Source organism: Macaca thibetana, chromosome 2 (genome assembly GCF_024542745.1).
Source record: "Macaca thibetana thibetana isolate TM-01 chromosome 2, ASM2454274v1, whole genome shotgun sequence".
NCBI classification, from domain to species: Eukaryota; Metazoa; Chordata; class Mammalia; order Primates; family Cercopithecidae; genus Macaca; species Macaca thibetana.
Genome location: NC_065579.1, coordinates 75183331 through 75203953, shown reverse-complemented (window position 1 = coordinate 75203953; position 20623 = coordinate 75183331). Strand labels below are relative to the sequence as shown.

At 40.5% G+C, this 20623-nt stretch overlaps 1 protein-coding gene across 4 annotated transcripts in view; it reads left to right on the top strand.

Annotated features, from left to right (window-relative positions):
- PLD1 (phospholipase D1) overlaps positions 1-20623 on the top strand; it is a 206000-nt gene that overhangs the window by 121792 nt on the left and 63585 nt on the right. For 3 of the 4 annotated variants that reach the window (XM_050780062.1, XM_050780061.1, XM_050780063.1), the window contains exons 14-19: positions 128-328; positions 1353-1566; positions 2144-2257; positions 11865-11993; positions 12697-12815; positions 14916-15029. In XM_050780062.1, coding sequence (XP_050636019.1) covers positions 128-328; positions 1353-1566; positions 2144-2257; positions 11865-11993; positions 12697-12815; positions 14916-15029 — 891 coding nt within the window. The remainder of the gene's footprint in view (positions 1-127; positions 329-1352; positions 1567-2143; positions 2258-11864; positions 11994-12696; positions 12816-14915; positions 15030-20623) is intronic. The other variant, XM_050780064.1, reaches the window with a different exon arrangement.

Sequence of the window (20623 nt, the reverse complement as noted above, 5' to 3'; positions counted from 1 at the left end):
GTATACGTTGTACGGTTTGGTATTTGAATTATAGAAAATGCTTTTCAGGGAGAATGCAGTCCTATTTCATTATGACAGGAAGGACATTTTAAAAGCATATTATCAGTGGGGATTTTTCCCTCTCAAGGTGATGAGACATCCGGATCATGTGTCGTCCACCGTCTATTTGTGGGCTCACCATGAGAAGCTTGTCATCATTGACCAATCGGTGGCCTTTGTAGGAGGGATTGACCTGGCCTATGGAAGGTGGGATGACAATGAGCACAGACTCACAGATGTGGGCAGCGTGAAGCGAGTCACTTCAGGACCATCTCTGGGTTCCCTCCCAGTAAGTATATTTCACCTTTATGGAAATGTATAACACGAACGTAATTTGTATAAGTTTGTATTAATAGCATGACTGATGGATTCATTGAATAAGAGATGGTGTCTCCTTGGAGGGGAAAAGAACATTAAGTCAATCATGAGACAGACTTGGTTTCAAATACCAGCCTCCCCACCTAGCTAGCTGTAACTTAGCATTGCTGAGTCTGTTCTTCTCTTGAAAGAAAAGAAAATAGATTCAGTGGAATTTTGCCTGTCCCATATTCAGCTTTGTTTTCCATTTAAATTAAGATTTATTTTTTATTCAGAAATAAGATTGATAAACAAAAATATGTGGCAGTTGAGATTTAGGTATTAAAAAGCCTTAAGTATCTGCCACAGTTTTTGGAAAGTTCCTACTTAAAGATACACAGAAACAGGATAGGTCAGTCTGGGGTCATTTAGAGGGAATTTGAGCCAGAAGTGAATAACTTCCCAAAGTGCCTTTTTAAATAGAGCTGCCAAAATATCTATATGTGTATATCAATCTGCTTGCTGTTTCAACTAAATGACTGCCAGAATATGAATACACTTATTAAAAAATTTGATGGGCTTCATCTTATTTACTGCTGGAAATGTTGGTGACTCATTTATGCAGAAATAGCAATTTAGTGCATAGGGAACAGGAAAAATGATTGACAGAGGAAGCCTTGCTTACTTAATGTTTATCAGAGGAACAAGTTCAGGAGTTTAACAGTGAATGTAACCCATGTAATTGTATTTGAGATTAAAAGTTTAATTGGAGTGAAATTTCAAGAATTTGACCTACTGAAAGAAGAGCCAGAGCAGAACTCCTTCTATTCCTTTGGTAGTTTTTAAACAGTTCACAAGAATCCACCACTACCCTGTGGCTGACCTCAGACATTATTGCATATCTATTACAGAACTGCCATCATTCGTAAACTTTATACTTAGCTCTACTTGAATTAAAGAACCACATTGCAGCATGTCTTATGCAGTGTCTTTGTTTACAAAAATAATTTTCTCAGCCTGCCGCAACAGAGTCTATGGAATCCTTAAGCCTCAAAGATAAAAATGAGCCTGATCAAAACCTGCCCATCCGGAATAGTGTTGATGATGTGGATTCAAAACTGAAAGGAATAGGAAAGCCAAGAAAGTTCTCCAAATTTAGTCTCTACAGGCAGCTCCACAGGCACCACCTGCACAACGCAGATAGCATCAGCAGCATTGACAGCACCTCCAGTAAGTCATGGCCTTTGCTAGAATTTATCTTAACTACCCACTGTTCTTCCATAGCCGGACACTACATACCTGTTTTTAAAATCTGTCTTTCTGTAATGGAGTAGAATGAGCAATGTTGAGAGGTCGCTATATCATGCTATTCAACCTCATGCCATTTTGTGGCTTTGTTTGCCTCATTTTAGAGCAGATTTATTGTTTTATCCACACAAAAGTCATAACGACCACGATTACTGCTTCTAATGGTAGCAGAACGACAAAGGGTTTCTAAAATACACCAAGCCATAAAGGAAAAAGGTATTAGATGTACTTTATAAACTTTTCTTAGAAGAAATTACATTTATCTTCCTATCCAGAAATATATCAAGCTTATCTCTTCAAGCATCAGACTTTCTACATCTTGTAAATTTACTATTCCTTTGAAATCCATTGTAAAACCCTACAATTTTCTGTTGCACAGAATCTTATAACTGATGTTATAGCCCTGTCTAGTTTTAAAAATGATCAACCTTGCTTTCCAGTTTAGAAAATTTGGTATCTGTATTTCTTTGTAAAAAAAAAAAATTCTCAATTTCTCTAGGTTGTTTTAATCACTATAGAAGTCATCACAATTTAATCCATGGTTTAAAACCCCACTTCAAACTCTTTCGCCCATCAAGTGAGTCTGAGCAAGGACTCACTAGACCTAATGCTGGTAAGTGATTTGTGAAGTGGCAGAACTCCCTTAGGCTTGAGCTTTGGTTGTGCTGTCTGCTGCATGGGCATAGTGAATGTGTTTCCAGATTGGCTTTCTGTTTGCAGTTTTGTTGCTACATATATTATTGAGAGTCTGCTCTATGCAAAGCATCCTGTAGTATCCAAGATCCCTACTCCCTAAGAACTTATAGCAGCAAAGACAAAACAGACCTAATAAGAGAAAATGCATGGCACATGCAATTCAATAGTGTTGTGGACGTTCTATGGAAGGTGGAAGGAATTCCTCTCTGATGGTCCAACGAGACTTTTTGAGGAGGGGACATTTGGGTTAGGCCTGGAAATAATTGGGGTAGGTGATAGGAAGTCATTGCAAGTGAGGGAGGTGAGTTGAGCAAAGGTGCTGGAATGGGAAAGCAGCAACTGTTTTCAGATCGTGTAAAATGCATTATTTGGCCAAGATGCAGTTTTTGATATAAGACTAGGAAGATATATGACATTCACATTTGGGAGTTGGAATTTTATTCAGTTAATTTTTTTTTTTTTTTTTTTTTTTTTTTTTGAGATAGAGTCTTGCTCTGTCACCCAGGCTACAGTGCAGTGGGGCCATCTCGGCTCACTGCAACCTCTGCCTCCCGGGTTTTAGCGATTCTCCTGCTTCAGCCTCCTGAGTAATCCCTAGCTGGGATTACAGGTGGGCATGACTGTGCCTGGCTAATTTTTGTACTTTTAGTAGAGATGGGGTTTTGCCATGTTCGCCAGGCTTGTGTTGAACCCCTGACCTCAAGCAATCCGCCCACCTCGGCCTCCCAAACTGCTGGGATTACAGGTGTGAGCCACCGCACCTGGTCAGTTAAAAATCCTGAAGGCCTTTGGGTGGATGTGTTGTGTCATGCTATGTGAATTTTCAGAAATCACAATCTGATAGCTGTTGGTACGAAGATACTCCAGATACTTGAGGAATTAATGAATGATTAATGAGTTTCACTTGTGGTGGGAATAAAGAAGGATTTGGCCACTGGTCAGATATGGAGATAAGTAATCATAATAAATGACGCTAGTAAAATCATAGGCTAAAATTTATTTTATGCAGACTGTATCCATCACTGCCCTGAGAACTTGCAGTGCTTAGTAGTAATATTGTCATCTTCTTTTTACAGATGAAGACATTCAGGGTTAGAGATGATACATGTCATGCCCAATGGAGTTCCAATTTATCATCCTCCCAGTGCCCATGATTAAGACTTGTGATTTAGCAGAAATGAAGATCACTATGTTATACGTTTTTGGCTAGAACCTAAGGCCAGGGCTCTCATGTACTGTTTAGCAGATGAGAGTTACAGTCTAGCACACATGCCTGAATGTGAGTCACTTGTGGCTTGCAGGTGCTAACGAACCAGAAAACTTATGCTGGACTTTGAGTAGGGATTCCCAGCATTCTTTCACCTAGGGCAGGGGTGTCCAATCTTTTGGCTTCCCTGGGCCACATTGGAAGAAGAAGAATTGTCTTGGGCCACACATAAAATATACTAACACTAATGATAGCTGATGAGCTAAAAAAAAGTTGCAAAAAAATTATAATGTTTTAAGAAAGTTGGTGAATTTGTGTTGGGCCACATTCAAAGCCATCCCGGGCTGCACGTGGCCCACAGGCTGTGGGTTGGACAAGTTTGGTCCAGCTACCCTGCATTTTAAAAAATGCAGTAATCAACTACACACAATGAACTAAAACTTCAATGTAACTGTTAAATAAATTTATGTTTTATAAATCATAACAGCATCAATATACATTTAAAAATGGAGAAGAGGCCAGGGACGGTGACTCACACCTGTAATCCCAGTACTTTGGGAGGCGGAGGCAGGAGGATTGCTTGAGCCCAGGAATTCAAGACCCTCTTGGGCAACGTAGTGAAACCCCATCTCTACAAAAAATTAGCTGAGCGTGGTGGTGTGCATCTCTCGTCCCAGCTTTTCCAGAAGCTGAGGCGGGAGAATTGCTGGAGCCTGCAAGGCAGAGATTGCAGTGAGCTGAGATCATGCCACTGCACTCCAGCCTGGGTGACAGAGGGAGACCCTCTCTCACACACACAAAAACAATTTTTAAATTTTTAAAAAATAAAAATAAATGGCTCAAGCCTGTAATCCCAGCACTTTGGGAGGCCGAGATGGGTGGATCACGAGGTCGGGAGATAGAGACCATCCTGGCTAACACGGTGAAACCCCGTCTCTACTAAAAAAATACAAAAAAACTAGCCGGGCCAGGTGGCGGGCGCCTGTAGTCCCAGCTACTCGGGAGGCTGAGGCAGGAGAATGGCATAAACCCAGGAGGCGGAGCTTGCGGTGAGCTGAGATCCGGCCACTGCACTCCAGCCTGGGCGACAGAGGGAGACTCCGTCTCAAAAAAAAAAAAGTAAAAATAAAAAATAAAAATAAAAATGGAGAAGAACAAATATGGGGAGACATTCTTATTTAGCATACAGCTAGTACTGGATGTGTGTGTGGATTCAGGGACAACTCCCATTAATTCCTGTGCTTGACAAAGCTTCAAAGTCCTGGGAAGCAGGAGGCCTCTGCGAAATCCAGGAAGCCAGGAGTGCATGCAGTGGCAGATATTAGAGGTAAAGGGTTGGAAACAGCTCCAGGTAGTGCCTTATCATTTCAATGTGTAACTTTGCTGCTTTATTACTGAAGTTAAAAATGAAGTGGAGGAAATGAGATTGCCAACCCTGAAGATTATGGATCTGAATTATGACTGATAGTGTTGCTGACAATAGGATTGAGAGCAAGTGGAAAAGATGTGAGTGAAGTGCCGAGTCCAGTAAGTAACTCACACCTACCGCAGGTTGAGAGGGGTGATATCCACAGGGGTGATCTGAGACACTGATCATACATGTGTGTGGTTTTCTGTTGCTGATGAAAAGTACCCTTGACATCTGTTTACAACCTCTCACTGATAAACTGAATATATGTCTAGTGCAGCATTGTTGAGAGACAAAAAGAGAGAGAGAGAGAGAGAGAGAGAGAACAACCTAAACATCAAAGAGTAGGGAATTGGTGAAGAACATAATGAATGGTAACAAATGGTTCATCTCTTTGATGGAACTGGGCAATAATTAAAACTAAAATAATTTTGTAATTGGGGATACAAAAATAAACATAGAATATTTATTTATTTAATTAAATAAGTATTTATTGAGTTTCTATTATATACCAATCACTATTCTGGGTTCTAGAGGTGTAGTGAATAAAGCAGATGAAGTGCAGTTAACTAGTTGGGTGGTAAGGATGAGAACTGTGTGTACAAATAGAGGGGCAAACACATTATATCAGGTGGTTAATTATGGAGAATAGTTGAGCATGATAAGGGAGGAAGGGCACAGGAGAAGTTACTATTTTGTAAAGGCTGGTCGGAGAATACGTGTCTCATGAGGTTAGTTTTTAACTGATATCTAAAGGAGGAGAAGAATGAGGATAAGAAACTGTCTGAGAGAGGGTGTTTCTGACAGAAGGAATAGCAAGTATGAAAGGCCATGAGGCAGAGGGGACAGGTGTGTTCCAGGAATACGGCTGTAGTGAGGTGGGCTAGGAGAGGATGATAAGAACAGAATCAGAGAGGTAGGCCGGGGTGGATTATGTGAGGTCTTGAAGACCACTGTAAGATTTTGACCCTGAGTGAGACAGGAAGTCATCGCATGGTCTTGAGCAAAGGGTAGGCAAGGGCTGACTTAAATTTTCCAAGGATCATTCTTCAGAGCAGACCAGGGTGGCAAATGGTGACTGTGCAGGTTATGAATATATTTTGAGGGTCAAGCTGACAGCATTTGCCAATGAACTAGATATGAGATGTGAGAGATGGAGAGGACTCCAAATCTTTGGCCCACTGGAAAGATGGAGTTTCCGTGAACTGAATTGAGATGGTTATGGGAAGAGCAAGGAAAGTTTGAGGACGATTGCCACTATGTCAAAATATGTTCCTGAAGGCAGCTGACAAAGGACGTTCAATGATGCTATCTTTGTTAGGAAAATAGAGCTTGAAGTGATTTATTTTTTTCCCACATTGTTGGTACTGTTTTCATTTTACTTTTATAATCAAATTTAAATACAAATTTAATTTTTTAAAATGAAAACAATTCGTTTACCTCAAAAGAAAAGCCAAAGGATAGTGGGGTCCTTCTAGAGCAGTGCTTTCCAAACTCGATTCCTTGGATCCTGGAGTTTCTAAAAGGCTATGAGGAGAACATTGAAGTAGGTGAACCCCAGGACCCTCCCACTGCTCTTGGTACCTCTTCAACCAGAACAGTCTCACTTGTATCTGTTTTAAATATTGGAGTCCTTCGGAATTTGTTTTAAAAAAAAAAAATAAGTAAAGTTCTACTAAAAATAATGAAGGAAGTTTAAAGAGCAAGGCACTAGATTTAAATCATGTAATACCTTAAAAACTGAGGTTGCCTTATAAAACAAATTAAGCATGGAGTGACTCTTCGTTAGAAATTTAAAACTGAATATGAACTTGAGTTAATGACTTCCTTGTCCTGAGAATGCAAAGAGAGTTAGCCTCTCTGCAATATCAATTTCACTTGACTGCACATGACCATGTTGAATTGGGCTCCTATTAAACCTCTCTGGTGTCATACAGAAATCAGTGTGGAGTGAACATCGCTATGGGTTTTTATATAGAAAAACTGCACTGAAAATGTGGTTAGGAATCATATCTGTAATATATGTTTTTCAAAATCAGTCAGCCATTTTCACGTTTTTTTTCATTCAGAATTAGTTGTAAGAGGGAGAATTTTGCTTGATACTATTTTTAAAGTGTTGAATTTTATTCCTCTTATTTATTTATTATACTTTAAGTTCTGGGATACATGTGTAGAACATGCAGGTTTGTTACATAGGTATACATGTCCCACGGTGGTTTGCTGCACCCATCAACCCGTCATCTACATTAGGTGTTTCTCCTAATGCTATTCAGCAACTGTGTGAATTTTCAGCAATTGCTTAAAATTTCCTTTTAAGCAATATTAAATAGGTAAGTGAGGGAAAAATTATTTTTGCAATTTAGTTGAGACAGGCTTTTCACATTTGAGTGTCTAGTCATAAGGGATAATATTAAGCTGTTTCTAAACTGTTCTTAGGAATGCAATGGATAGGATGTATAAGATTCATCTTGTGCTGTTAAATAGCTTATTATCTAATAGGTGAGCATGAGTTTTAAATATTTTACAAACCTAATATTTTAGTCATTCATTGAGGGAAGATACTCCTACTGCAAGAGTCATCATTGATCCACAGATGACATACAGGTCTACAAACCCTTAACAACAATTCTAAATCCCAAAAAATTTTGAAAACCAAAATATTTTTAAAAATATAACTTGTTGAGTGCCTGTATTGGAACTGGCCTCGAACATACATAGAAATTCAGTAGGTAGAGACTAAAAAGGTAGAAAACAGCCATTTTAGGTAGATACTACATCTTAAGACACAGATATAGGAAATGCAAAAGTATTTATTTCGGCATCTCAGACCTGAGTGTAGAATGTGGTAGATACATATAGGTCTATAATCTCTCATACAAAATCTTTGGAATCAGATTTCAGAAATCAGAAAGTTCTGGATTTTAGAAAGGTAATACAATACCTATACCCTCTACTATGTTACCCTCCTAGCAGCATCCAGGAAATACCTGGAATGTGGGCAAACCATTTATTTTTGTGCAACACCAAGTGGGATCAATACAGATAATAAATAACCTCTTGTCAGTTCAGGCCAGGTTTTGCTGACCTGGGAGCTATGAAATGAGCTGTGAAAATCAGCTATGAAAAAACATTTGAATTGTTAGAACTTTTGGAGTTTTGGAATTGTGGTTAAGGGCTAATTTGTGCAGATTGAGCTGGTGGGATATATCTGTGTCAGTTTACGGAGGACTTTGAAAATCAAACTGAGACATTGCACCTCTTCCATTAAATGTTGGAAAAATCCCTAGGGGCAGGGAGCAATTAAGGGTGAGGCTTTATAGCGTTTATAGTAGAGACACAGGGAGTCTGACAAGGTTGTGTCAGTGAGTTCAAGAACGAAGTAAATGGAAGAACCTTTTTCCAAAGGCATCATGGTCTGGGAAGCCATGGGAAGGTGGGTGGAGAAGTCCATGAAGAATAAAGGAGCCAAAGATGATTCCGAGGTTTGAGCTTGAGTTACTACACGCAGAGAGCAGAAATCTCAAGGAAAGACTTGATTTTATGGAATGATAATGATTTTAGTGTCGGACATAATTTTAAAGTTCTGGTGGGAACTAGGTAAACAATGTCAAGTGAGGCACTGGAAGTGACCTTAGATCTGGAGTCCAAAACAGAGGCCAAACTTGCAGGTGCACATTTAGAAATTGTATCGAGAAAGATGGGAGAGGCCAGGCGCGGTGGCTCAATCCCAGCACTTTGGGAGGCCGAGACGGGCGGATCACGAGGTCAGGAGATCGAGACCATCCTGGCGAACACGGTGAAACCCCGTCTCTACTAAAAAATACAAAAAAAAAAAAACTAGCCGGGCGAGGCGGCGGGCGCCTGTAGTCCTAGCTACTCGGGAGGCTGAGGCAGGAGAATGGCGTAAACCCGGGGGGCGGAGCTTGCAGTGAGCTGAGATCCGGCCACTGCACTCTAGCCCGGGCGACAGAGCGAGACTCCGTCTCAAAAAAAAAAAAAAAAAAAAATAGAAATTGTATCGAAAAAGATGGGAGAGGCCAGGCGCGGTGGCTCAATCCCAGCACTTTGGGAGGCTGAGACGGGCAGATCACAAGGTCAGGAGTTCGAGACCAGCCTGGCCAACATGTGAAACCCTGTCTCTACTAAAAATACAATAATTAGCTGGGCATGGTGGCGTGTGCCTGTAATCCCAGCTACTCGGGAGGCTGAGGCAGGATAATTGCTTCAACACTTGAACCCAGGAGGCGGAGGTTGCAGTAAGCGGAGATCATGCCACTGCACTCTAGTCTCAAAAAAAAAAAAAAAAAAAAAGAGAGAGAGAGAGAGAGAAAGAAAAAAAAAGGAAAAGAAAAAGACAGGAGAAAGGGGAAACCTTGTTAGTGAGGAGGAGCTAGGAAAGAAGAACAAGCGGCATAGGCTGAAGAAATGGTAGAACAATGGAGACCTGGAAGGCAAGAGATGAAAACAAAAGGAGAAAAGGAGGAGGATGTGGCAAGACCAGAGAACACCAGGCAAGGAGCAAGAAGACCCCCTTCTCATAAACTTTAGCAGCCAGAATCTGAGCCACTGACAGAGGAGGATGCAGAAGATTGGCATGCCAAATCTGTGCCAAAAGATAAGGCAGGTGCAATTATGAAATCATTTGGGAGCCAGATAGCAACCTAATGAGACCCCCTTGGATCAGCATTGTTGACATCAGAAGTTCTCTCGACCTGCTCATCCATGCTCATGCAATTCTGAGGTGTTGTTTTCACAGGAACTAGTATTTGGCTCCATTGCCTTAAGAGTTCATTTGTACTGAGAAGGACCCTAATTTATGTGGAATAGTTTTTAGGCCATGGCCAAAAACAAAAGCAAATTTGAATTATGAGCAGGTTGAATTCAATTAGTACCAAGATAATTTCCTGAGACTAAGAATTTCCTTTATTTTCCTTATCATAACTAGTTGTTAGGTGAAAGTTAATTTTTAAATGAGTGTATGTGTGTTTATGTAAAGCCTTAGCTTAGAGTTTTGCAACTGATGAAAGCAAATTGTATATATATTTTTTATATTTGAAATCTGAAATATTATTTATCTCATTTTTGTTCCCTTTTGTTTCTTTTCTCACCCTCTGTTTTTCTTTTTACAAAGTGCTATGTTAACAACAAAGAGCCTGTAGATGAGCAAACAGGCCTACCTGCACTTTGGCCTTTCAGTCTCATAAAGCATGAAAATAAATCACTGGGAGAAGTCAATAGAAGTCTATTTTTAACATGATTTCATTTTGCTAATCTATGGCATTTTAAGTCATTTTTCTTCTATAGAAAATTTCAATAGCCTTTGGAAGGTTAATGATTCAGTTTGAGATAGAATGTTAGCATTGTGTGTGGTGATTACATAAAAACATTTGTTCTGCAAATATTTAATGATTGCCTGGATGCTTGGAGGTACTGGCAGTGAGGAGATTTGGTTCCCCCTCCCAAAGAATTTATAGACTGGTGAGGCATTGATGGAGGGCGGGAACCTGATACAATTGCGTCACAGAGTTAAAGGTGTTGGGGCAGTTGTTAATGGGATGACAGCAGTGCTAATGACTGCCTCTTCCTTACAGGGAGCTGGGAGGTCTCTCGTCTCTCTAGAGCAGGTGACAGCTAATGTGGCTCTTGAAGGATGATTAGGATATCAGGCCAAGAGGGAGAAAGGAGCATTTCAGGGAGAAGTAATAATGTGCCGACTACATGGAGACATGGCAGACCACGCCTGTTAAAATACAGTGAAACATGTGCTTTACATGGGGCCTGGGGTTGGGTGGGGAAAAACAAGGACTAGAAAGAGTTGGCACCAGTTTGGGAAGAGCCTTCTATGCATACTAAGCCCTTAGGACTTGAACTTCCTGTAGGCAGTATGTGAACCTTCCAGGGCTTTAAGCAAAGAGTGCCTTTTACAAAGACAGTTCTGGGACAGTGTGTTGGTGGCGGGACCAGTGCAGCCCTCTCACTGGCTACTGCAAGCAGTGCCATTTATTCATTCAACACATATTTTTGCATTCAGTGTCTATTTGTTAAATGCCTCTTTTGTGCCAAGCGCTGCATTTGTGATTTGTAATTCTGCTAATCTTTTTACTTCATTGTCTTCGTATTTAGCCTTAAGTCAATGGTCTCAGCATAGTTCTTTGTGAAATGCTACAATAGATTGCTGCTTTTGTACCTATATCATAAGCTTTCATCTGTTGTTGCCATATTTTTTATAAATGCCATCTATGATTTGAAGTATGTAAATGTTAAAGCGCAACAGATTTTAGCTGTTATCTAGGCGAAATTCTTCATTTGGTGCATAATGGACTTATGATCTAAAAAGTTGAAGCTCAGTGTCACTTAGCTAGTTAATTCCAGGGCTGGAACATGGACTATCTGTAAATTTGAAGTTCTTGCTTCAATGCAAAACAATTATGCATCAGGTGTGCACCATGTTGGTTGAGGAAAAAGAAGCGGCATGGTATCTTTATTGCCTCTGCGTCTCAGGTTTCTCCACCTCACCCCCGCCCCTCCCCCTCTACCCCCCAAAGCCCCCCAAAAGCTTAACTGCTCTCTCATAATGCCACCTTGTGAGTTCTTCATTCACAGTTAATTCTGTGATCAGTTCTTCCAGCGATCTGGTAGGTGGTGGGAATAAGTTACTCAACTGCCTGAGGTCAAATTTCATTGTTTGATGATGAATCTTGTTATAGCCCTAATTGCCCACTAAAAGTAAACTTGTAAGGACTGTAAAATGTTGTTAGCTCACAACCTCTAATACAATGAACATATGCCACCCTAGTGATGTCTTAAGAAATTAAGAAGCTTTTAGGTGTTTAATAAATGAGAGTTGAGCCTCCCTTTCTGGGATCCCCCTGAACCACAGTCCCTGAGGGGGTCTTGCTGCATTCACAGATACCGGGTCCATCCGCAGTTTACAGACAGGTGTGGGAGAGTTGCATGGGGAAACCAGATTCTGGCATGGAAAGGACTACTGCAATTTCGTCTTCAAAGACTGGGTTCAACTTGATAAACCTTTTGCTGGTGAGTATTATGATGGTGGGGTGCTGGTTATATTTTGTCTTTTACCTTTGAGCATCTCAACAAGTACACACGTGCATGATCTAAATGACTTTTGTTTTGCTTCTGTTTATTTTTGAAAATTTTTTAAAACTTTGGAGACTTGATTTAGTCATTAGTCATGTGCTTAAGGACTCTTTTTTTCAGTTATAATAAGAAAAAAACACGAAATAGAGCTGAACTGTCTGAAACCTCCAGATTTGTTAATGGCACATTTTTGGGGTAATAATCAGTAATTTTTCAGGAAATGGTAGGCTCCCTTTGATCATCTTTTATTCTGCTTATTTCCTGCATTTCCAAAATGAGAATGGCATATTTTCAGATTATCGCTGGGTTTATATGTTTAAGAGGAGATAGAGATGGCATTGCTTGCCATTGTTTCAACAGGATAAAAAATTAAAAATATAATATCAAACACACAGCCTTAGATAGTTTGTACCCACTCACATCTTGCCATGTCTAGTGATTATCTAATCCTAAGTGAAATGGAAACATATTTGGGGAGGTGCCTGGGAGCTATGTCCCTGCATGTGTTCTGTGCAAGCCAAGAAATACATACCTAGTGAGCACTAACCCACGTTTCCTTTTAGTATCGTAGTTGGAGTCAGAGAGCCTCTGCCCCAGCACCGAAGTTAATGACTGATCCTTGCCTGGTGCACCTGGGCAGATTTCATTGACAGGTACTCCATGCCCCGGATGCCCTGGCATGACATTGCCTCTGCAGTCCACGGGAAGGCAGCTCGTGATGTGGCACGTCACTTCATCCAGCGCTGGAACTTCACGAAAGTACTTGGATATTGCTATCATGATTTATCCACATGAAGAGAGGCAGGCCTAACTAGAGAAGAGGTTCAGAGGAGGCTGTTGGCAAGAAGAGATTGTCGCGGCCACAACTATGTCACCGCTCTGCTGTTGGCTCCATTGATGTCAGGGTGCCTGGGCATCTGGGCAAAAAAAGAGGGAAACATTTCTGAATGTCCACACCATAGACAATTCAGAGTGCCTAGGGATAGGTGCTGCTGTGTGGGTCCTGATTTTAATTTTGTTAATATCTTGGACACAGTGTTGACCAAGCATTTAGTAGCCCGGGCTCGGTAGTCATTTGCAGGGCTGTTATAGCGGGATGGGAGCCTTGTTTAGATGAGAGGGCTTGAGCTTTAAAGTCCCGTCCAATCCTGGAACTGCAATGGGTTTATATTGGTACAGGATTCTGAGAGCTGGTTCTGAGCAAACCAAGCAATATTAAGAAGGTAGGGCCATTTTCCTTTTCTCCAGATTGTGTCCTCATTACTTGTAAGAACTTGACCTAACATTCAAACCTAACATTCATAAGTTAAGTACGTATCATTCAGGTTGGGCTCGGTGGCTCACGACCGTAATCCCAGCAATTTGGGAGGCCTAGGCGGGTGGATCACCTGAAGTCAGGAGTTCGAGACTGGCCTGACCAACATGGTGAAACCCCATCTCTACTAAAATACAAAAATTAGCTGGGCGTGGTGGTGGGTGCCTGTAATCTCAGCTGCTCTGGAGGCTGAGGCAGGAGAATCACTTGAACCCAGGACGCTGAGATTGCAGTGAGCCGAGAGAACGCCATTGCACTCCAGCGTGGGGGACAGAGCGAAACTTGGTCTCAAAAAAAAAAAAAAAAAAGAAAGAAAGAAAGAAGGTACATATTCAGGTGTTTTTAAAGTTTCACTTTATTTACTTGAAGTGATAATGAGGCATGATTCCCCTTGGTCATTTTGAAAAAGAATTTAGTTTTATCAACCACTTAGACTCTCACTTTGTTTTTCATTCACATGAGGATTATAAAAATTTAGTGGACATTCTAATGGAAATTTTTTAACGAAAATTTAGGGGAGATGGATTAATAAACAAATGGGGTGTTACTTTTAACTTGCTGTACTGGCAAAGATAAAAATCTCTGCTAATACCTGTAGTTAGGTTTGGGGTGGTTTTTGTGGTATGCTCATACACGCTGCCCCAGGGAGGATAAATTGGTACAACACCAATAAGTCTTTTTTAAAGACTTTGATCCAGAAAAACTATTTCCAGGTATTCAAACTAAAGCTGTAATCCAATAAGGTAATTTATTTTGATATGGCTTCTAATAATTCAAATAAAATTAGAAATAACAGAAATCCTTACTAATAGGAATTTGTTAAACAAATGATTCTTTTATACCATTTTACTATGAAGTTATTAAAAATAATGATATCCCACTATATTGCTGTGGCAAGATATGTAGAATATAATCAGTAAAAAATTAGTTTATAAAACAATAGTCTCATTTTTGCAATTATAAACATCTATAACTACAGATTATATTTAACCTGTCTTTATAAATATAAAACAATACGTCCCCTACAAAAGGTAAAAACAGGACTATGAGAAATAGAAAACAAACACAAATAATCTGTAGCCCTTCACTTAGAAATGTCCATTAACATTTTTCTTTTTCTTTTTCAAATTAACCTGAATTTCTTTTTTTTTTTTTTTTTTTTTTTTTTGAGATGGAGATTCACTCTTCACTGTTGTCACCCAGGCTGGAGTGCAATGGTGAAATCTCAACTCACTGCAACCCCTGACTCCCAGGTTCAAGTGATTCTCCTGACTCAGCCTCCTGAGTTGCTGGGATTATAGGTGCCCGCCGCCATGCCTGGCTAATTTTTGCATTTTTAGTAGAGATGGGGGTTTCACCATGTTGGCCAGGCTGATCTTGAACTCCTGACCTCAGGTGATCCCCACTCCTTGGCCTCCTAAAGTGCTGGGATTACAAGTGTGAGCCACTGCGCCCTGCCATAAATTTATTTTATAATCACAAAGTAGGGAGAATGAATCTTTTTTCTCATTTGAATATTTTTTATCCCTTTTTCTTTATTTTAGATTATGAAATCAAAATATCGGTCCCTTTCTTATCCTTTTCTGCTTCCAAAGTCTCAAACAACAGCCCATGAGTTGAGATATCAAGTACCTGGGTCTGTCCATGCTAATGTACAGGTAAGTTCTGGCTTTTCTTTTTGACAAAATGCTACCGAGTAAAATTACTGTTATTGGACCAAGGGCCTGTTACATTGGCTTCAGATTTTTCAATGACTGCTTTTCTAAGGCAAAACTAAATGGACCTTTTAACACTTAGATTTCCTATGTTAAATGGATTCAGTCTAGTCTCTTTTTAAAACTCTTATAAATATAATAAATGCATGTCCTTAGAAAAGGCCACCGCCAAGGAAAGGCTATTCCTGTAATTCCTTCTGAAGTGACCCTAGCAACGTGATTCCCAGTAAACCTGGACCTGATACTGCCTAAGCACCAGGAATGTGGCTGAAACTTAGCAGCTAGGAAGCTAGTTGTAGTTCAATCTAATTTTAGTTCCTGATTAACCAAATGTCTTCTAGAGGCCCTTTTAATGGAATAAGGATTTGTCTTAATAGAGTCACAACAGTTTACCACATCCAGTTTAACCATCTCAAACTACAAATAAAATTCAGACCTCGTGGGGCTCTGAGGCCTATCTAGGGCCGGCCAGCTGCTTATTAACAGAGGTGGACCTTGAAATCCTAGTCTAGTCCAGTGTTACCCAGTCTGCTTCCTTTACCAACTACAGCTCAAATATCTTGAGATCATGTGGGGACAGAAGTAGGATGGACCACCTTTGGCGTTGCTTTTTGTTTGAAGTCATCACTATGGGCATCAGAAGAATTGTTTAAGTAAAGTCCAGCAGCCTGCTACTGCTACATATCATCAGTAGGGACTATATAATGCAGACATGGATCCTAGGGAACATGATTATATAAATGAAGTGCCGGCCGGGCGCGGTGGCTCAAGCCTGTAATCCCAGCACTTTGGGAGGCCGAGACGGGCGAATCACGAGGTCAGAAGATCGAGACCATCCTGGCTAACACGGTGAAACCCCGTCTCTACTAAAAAATACAAAAAACTAGCCGGGTGAAGTGGCAGGCGCCTGTAGTCCCAGCTACTCAGGAGGCTGAGGCAGGAGAATGGCTAAACCCGGGAGGCGGAGCTTGCAGTGAGCTGAGATCCGGCCACTGCACTCCAGCCTGGGCGACAGAGCGAGACTCCGTCTCAAAATAAAATAAAATAAAATAAATAAATGAAGTGCCTAAGTCAGTTATTTTGCATCGTGTGCAATTGGAGGTATGTGTATATAAGAAATCAGACATTTCAGACTGTAGATCAAATAATAGAACTTTTTTTTAAAAAAAAGGCCAGGCACGGTGGCTCCCGCCTGTAATCCTAGCACTTTGGAACGCCGAGGCAGGTGGATCACCTGAGGTCAGGAGTTCGCAACCAGCCTGGCCAACCCTGTCTCTACTAAAAACAAGAAATTAGCTGGGCGTGGTGACATGCGCCTGTAATCCCAGCTACTCGGGAGGCTGAGGCAGGAGAATCGCTTGAACCCAGGAGGCAGAGGTTGCAGTGAGCCAAGACTGCGCCACTGCACTCCAGCCTGGGCGACAGGGTAAGACTGTTTCAAAAAAAAAAAAAAAGAGAAACGGCTTGAGAGAAATATCAGCGGCAAATACTAGTCATCCCAGGCTAAAAAGAAAACTAATTTAAACTCAGAGGCATAGATAGCTATGATTTATATGTAAGCTGATGAATATTTTATGAACCTGTTTAATTTTATTCTACGTGGAGGAGAAAAAACTACCCATGCTAGAATATAAAATAAGAAACTTGTTATTAAGAAAATAAGAATTTAAGATTTGAACTTGCGTTATTATTGACGTCATGGTCAATTTATCAAAGTTAGCTGATGTTAATAAGTATCTGCTGAAAATGGATTGCTGGGAATTAAGTATTTTTGTAATCAATGAAGAAAGTTTTAGCATAGTGTTGCATATGCATATATTTTCCACTTCACTGTTGGTGAAGTCCTGACTCACATAGTCTCATCCTGCTGTCTGGTGAGGTCGATAGATACCCTATAAGATGCTTCTCTTTGTTCACTTTTTCCACATCACCGATGTTGTGTGAGAAATGACACTAGACTGGGTGTGGTGGATCACACTTAGAATCCCAGCACTTTGGGAGGCCAAGGCAGGAGGATTGCTTGAGCCTAGGAGTCCAAGACCAGCCTGGGCAACATAGTGAGACCCCATCTCTACAAAAAGTTTTTAAAAAATTAACCAGGCATGGTGGCACATGCTTGTGGTCCCAGCTACCCAGGAGGCTGAAGCAGGAGGATTGCTTGAGCCCAGGAGGCGGAGACTGCAGTGAGCCTTGATTGCACCCATGCACTCCAGCCTGGGCAACAGAGCGAGACTGTCTAGAAAAAAAAATAAATAAATAAAAATAAAAAATAAAAGAAATGAGACTAGATCTGATAAGCTCATATGTTAATCCCTCATATGTTCAGGTGACCTGGATTCAGGAATCTACAAAGCCAAGGATATTTAACAAAGCTTATTCATTCGTTCGTTCATTCATTTATTCAGCCAACGTATGTTTACTAAGTGTTGTCCGTTTACATGGTGAAGTCATCAAAGCACACTTGGGTGTCAAGGGGGTAGACAGCAAAGGAGTTCTCTGCCTCTGGAAACTTAGTTAGCTGGGGAGAGATAGCTGAGATGAACAATTCAGTTAACAGTGCAAGATACGGCCTCTGAGTAAATGTTGGTGTGAAAGTAAGGACCAGCATGCTATAAGTTTGGAAATCCAGAGCGACAGAACTGGGTGTCCGCTCTAAGGAATAATCCTACTTGCTCAGAAGACAAGAGGACTGACTACAGTAACCCATTCCCTCTAAGAGAGGCTCTGATGAAGTTAGATGGCATAAGGCCGGGGCGGGGGGGGGGCGGGGTGGGGGCTGCGCCTGGAGTGCTGGCCTAGTGAATTTGGACCTGGTATCGGAAGCGCTAGTGAACTTTGGATGGTTTTTTTTTTTAATTGCGCAAGAAGCATGATACATGAATGTTCTATGAAGATTAAGGAGAGAGTTTTCCAAACTGAATTTACCTGTGCGATGCTGATAACTACTCCACAAAGATTTCTGTGGACAGATAAGGCTTTGTAGAATTCTTTAAAACAGGTCTCCTTAGCTCCTTTGTTATGCTACAGTGTATTATGAAACCACTAAGAGGGAATATGATGTGAGCATTTCCCAAGCTTATTTGACAGAGAATCTCTTGTTTTATGCATTCTTATCTGTTTTCATCTTTCCAAACAAATACCTTGAGACCAGAAGTTTATACACGTGAAGAACTTATTAGACTAGAGAGAGAATGAGAGCAAGGGAACAAGTGAAGTGGCTGTTAAAGTAATTCTGAAATACAATTAAGATCTAAACTAGAAAGGAAGAGAAGGGACAAATAGGAGATATTTTTGAGGAAAGAGACAAAGGGACATCACGACTAGGAACTAACTGAAAATTCAGGACAGAGGAAAAAGTTAAAGATAATTAGTTTGGTGTCACAAAGTCTCCAAAGAACCATAGGAACTGTGTCATGACTGATGGGCCAGGGCACTAATTGAGATCACCAAAGGACTCGGGTAGCTCCTGTAGTACATCTAGTTCTGGGTGCTATAAATTTTGCAGCATGATAATGGGTGTATAAAATGAGTATCTAAAAGTGTCGCTAGGCAGTGCTGCTGGAAATATCCAGCTAAATATAATAAAATGCATTTTAACACTAACAAATCATGAAAGCACACAAGGTGGTGTGGTATGAAGACTGTACAGCAGCATGTGGCCTCAGCATGCCATTCCCCCTCCCTGAGTCCAGTTTTGTCATCTGAAAGCCTTATGTTTGGTATGAATCTGATCTGAGTCCCTTCAGACATTTAAAGGGAAAATTTTCATTCGTCGTCTTTCATACATGAGGTATCATTCAAAGTACGAGTGTTTTATGACTGTCTACTTAATCCTTCTGCTATAGCTATGATCCCTCACAAAATAGAACTCAAATGGCCACCAAAATACACTTCTTAATTTTTAAAGTAGTTAGAATGACATTTATCACTAAATAGAAATAGAAGCCTTTGCTCAGAATTTGTACCTTGATCGTTAAACTTGTTTCTATGGATTTTTGAAAGAAAAGGAAAATATGTAAGCAAATTAAAACATCATAGATACATTTAATCATATGGCAGTGATAAATAGGACAAAAATTAAAAGGAAGGATAAGACTTAAGAAAATAGGACATCACTGATGAACTCTTAAATTCCAAGATTATAAGATTATAATTTATTTTACTCCTCTGGTCCTGAAAACTTGCTATATCTATAATTAACTCTTTGCCATCTCAGTACCTAAAGTAAAATCTCCTACAGACTGACTGGAGTTAAGGCTGTGAGTAGGGAATGAATTGCTCACTTCAGGAACTCATATTCCTTGTAGCTTCAGGCCCTTGCTTAGCTTTAGGACTCTCAGCCGCCCAGGCCTTTTCTAGACCTGTTCCCAGTTTTATATTTGTAAGTCTGCATTGATTTTGTTAAAGAGGCCTCCCCTAGTTTTCAAAGTGTGACACCTAGCAAAACCTGGAGCCCTCCTGGTTTGTAGTAGATGTTTTTCAGAAATGATGAACTAACTGTAGGGTGAAATAGTGGAGGTAGCCAGGAAGTATATCTTTTTGAAGACAGGAAAATCTGAGATGGCCAGAAACTTGAAAACAAGCAAACAAACGAACGAACGAACGAACAAAACATTATCCCCCTACGTTTCTCCTTTTCTGTGAAGTTGTGATCATGATATTGTTTCACTTTCTTCACACTATTTACTGGCTGGAATCGTTATTTATCTTTTCAGACACTGGTTTTTCAAGCTGTGAATGTATGGTGCTTAGAGGGCAAGAGTGGTAATCTAGTCCAAACTCTGGTCTTTCAAAAAAATCCAGAAGGAGCAAGGAGACAGGCACCTGGCTGTGTGGGAGGCTATTTAATTTTTTTTTTTTTTTTTTTTTTTTTTGAGACGGAGTCTCACGAAGTGCAGTGGCGCGATCTCGGCTCACTGCAAGCTCCGCCTCCCGGGTTCCCGCCATTCTCCTGCCTCAGCCTCCTGAGTAGCTGGGACTACAGGCGCCCGCCACCGGAATTTTTTTTTTTGTATTTTTAGTAGAGACGGGGTTTCACTGTGGTCTCGATCTCCTGACCTTGTGATCCGCCCGCCTCGGCCTCCCAAAGTGCTGGGGTTACAGGCTTGAGCCACCGCGCCCGGCCTATTTAATTTTTAAAGAGTTTGTTGTCACATTCTCAAACCTTTCGATCTCAGCTATCATGACAGTAGCCAAATGACTGTTACCCAGTTGAGAAATGTAATAAAATTTTTCCTCAGGATTATTGTTGTTTGCATAGCTTTTAACATAGTTATTATAGCAATACTAAGAAGGAAATGTATTTTTTGATTTTTTGTTTATTTTTAATTATTATTGATACATTGTATTTGTACATGTTGGTGGGGTACATGTGATATTTTGTGACATGCAGACTGTGTAATGATCAAGTCAGGGTATTTGGAGTGTCATCATCTCAAATCTTTTGTTATTTCTATGTGTTTGGAACATTTCATGTCCTCTCGTCCAGCTCTTTTGAAATATCAACACACTGTTGTTAACTATAGTCAACCTACTCT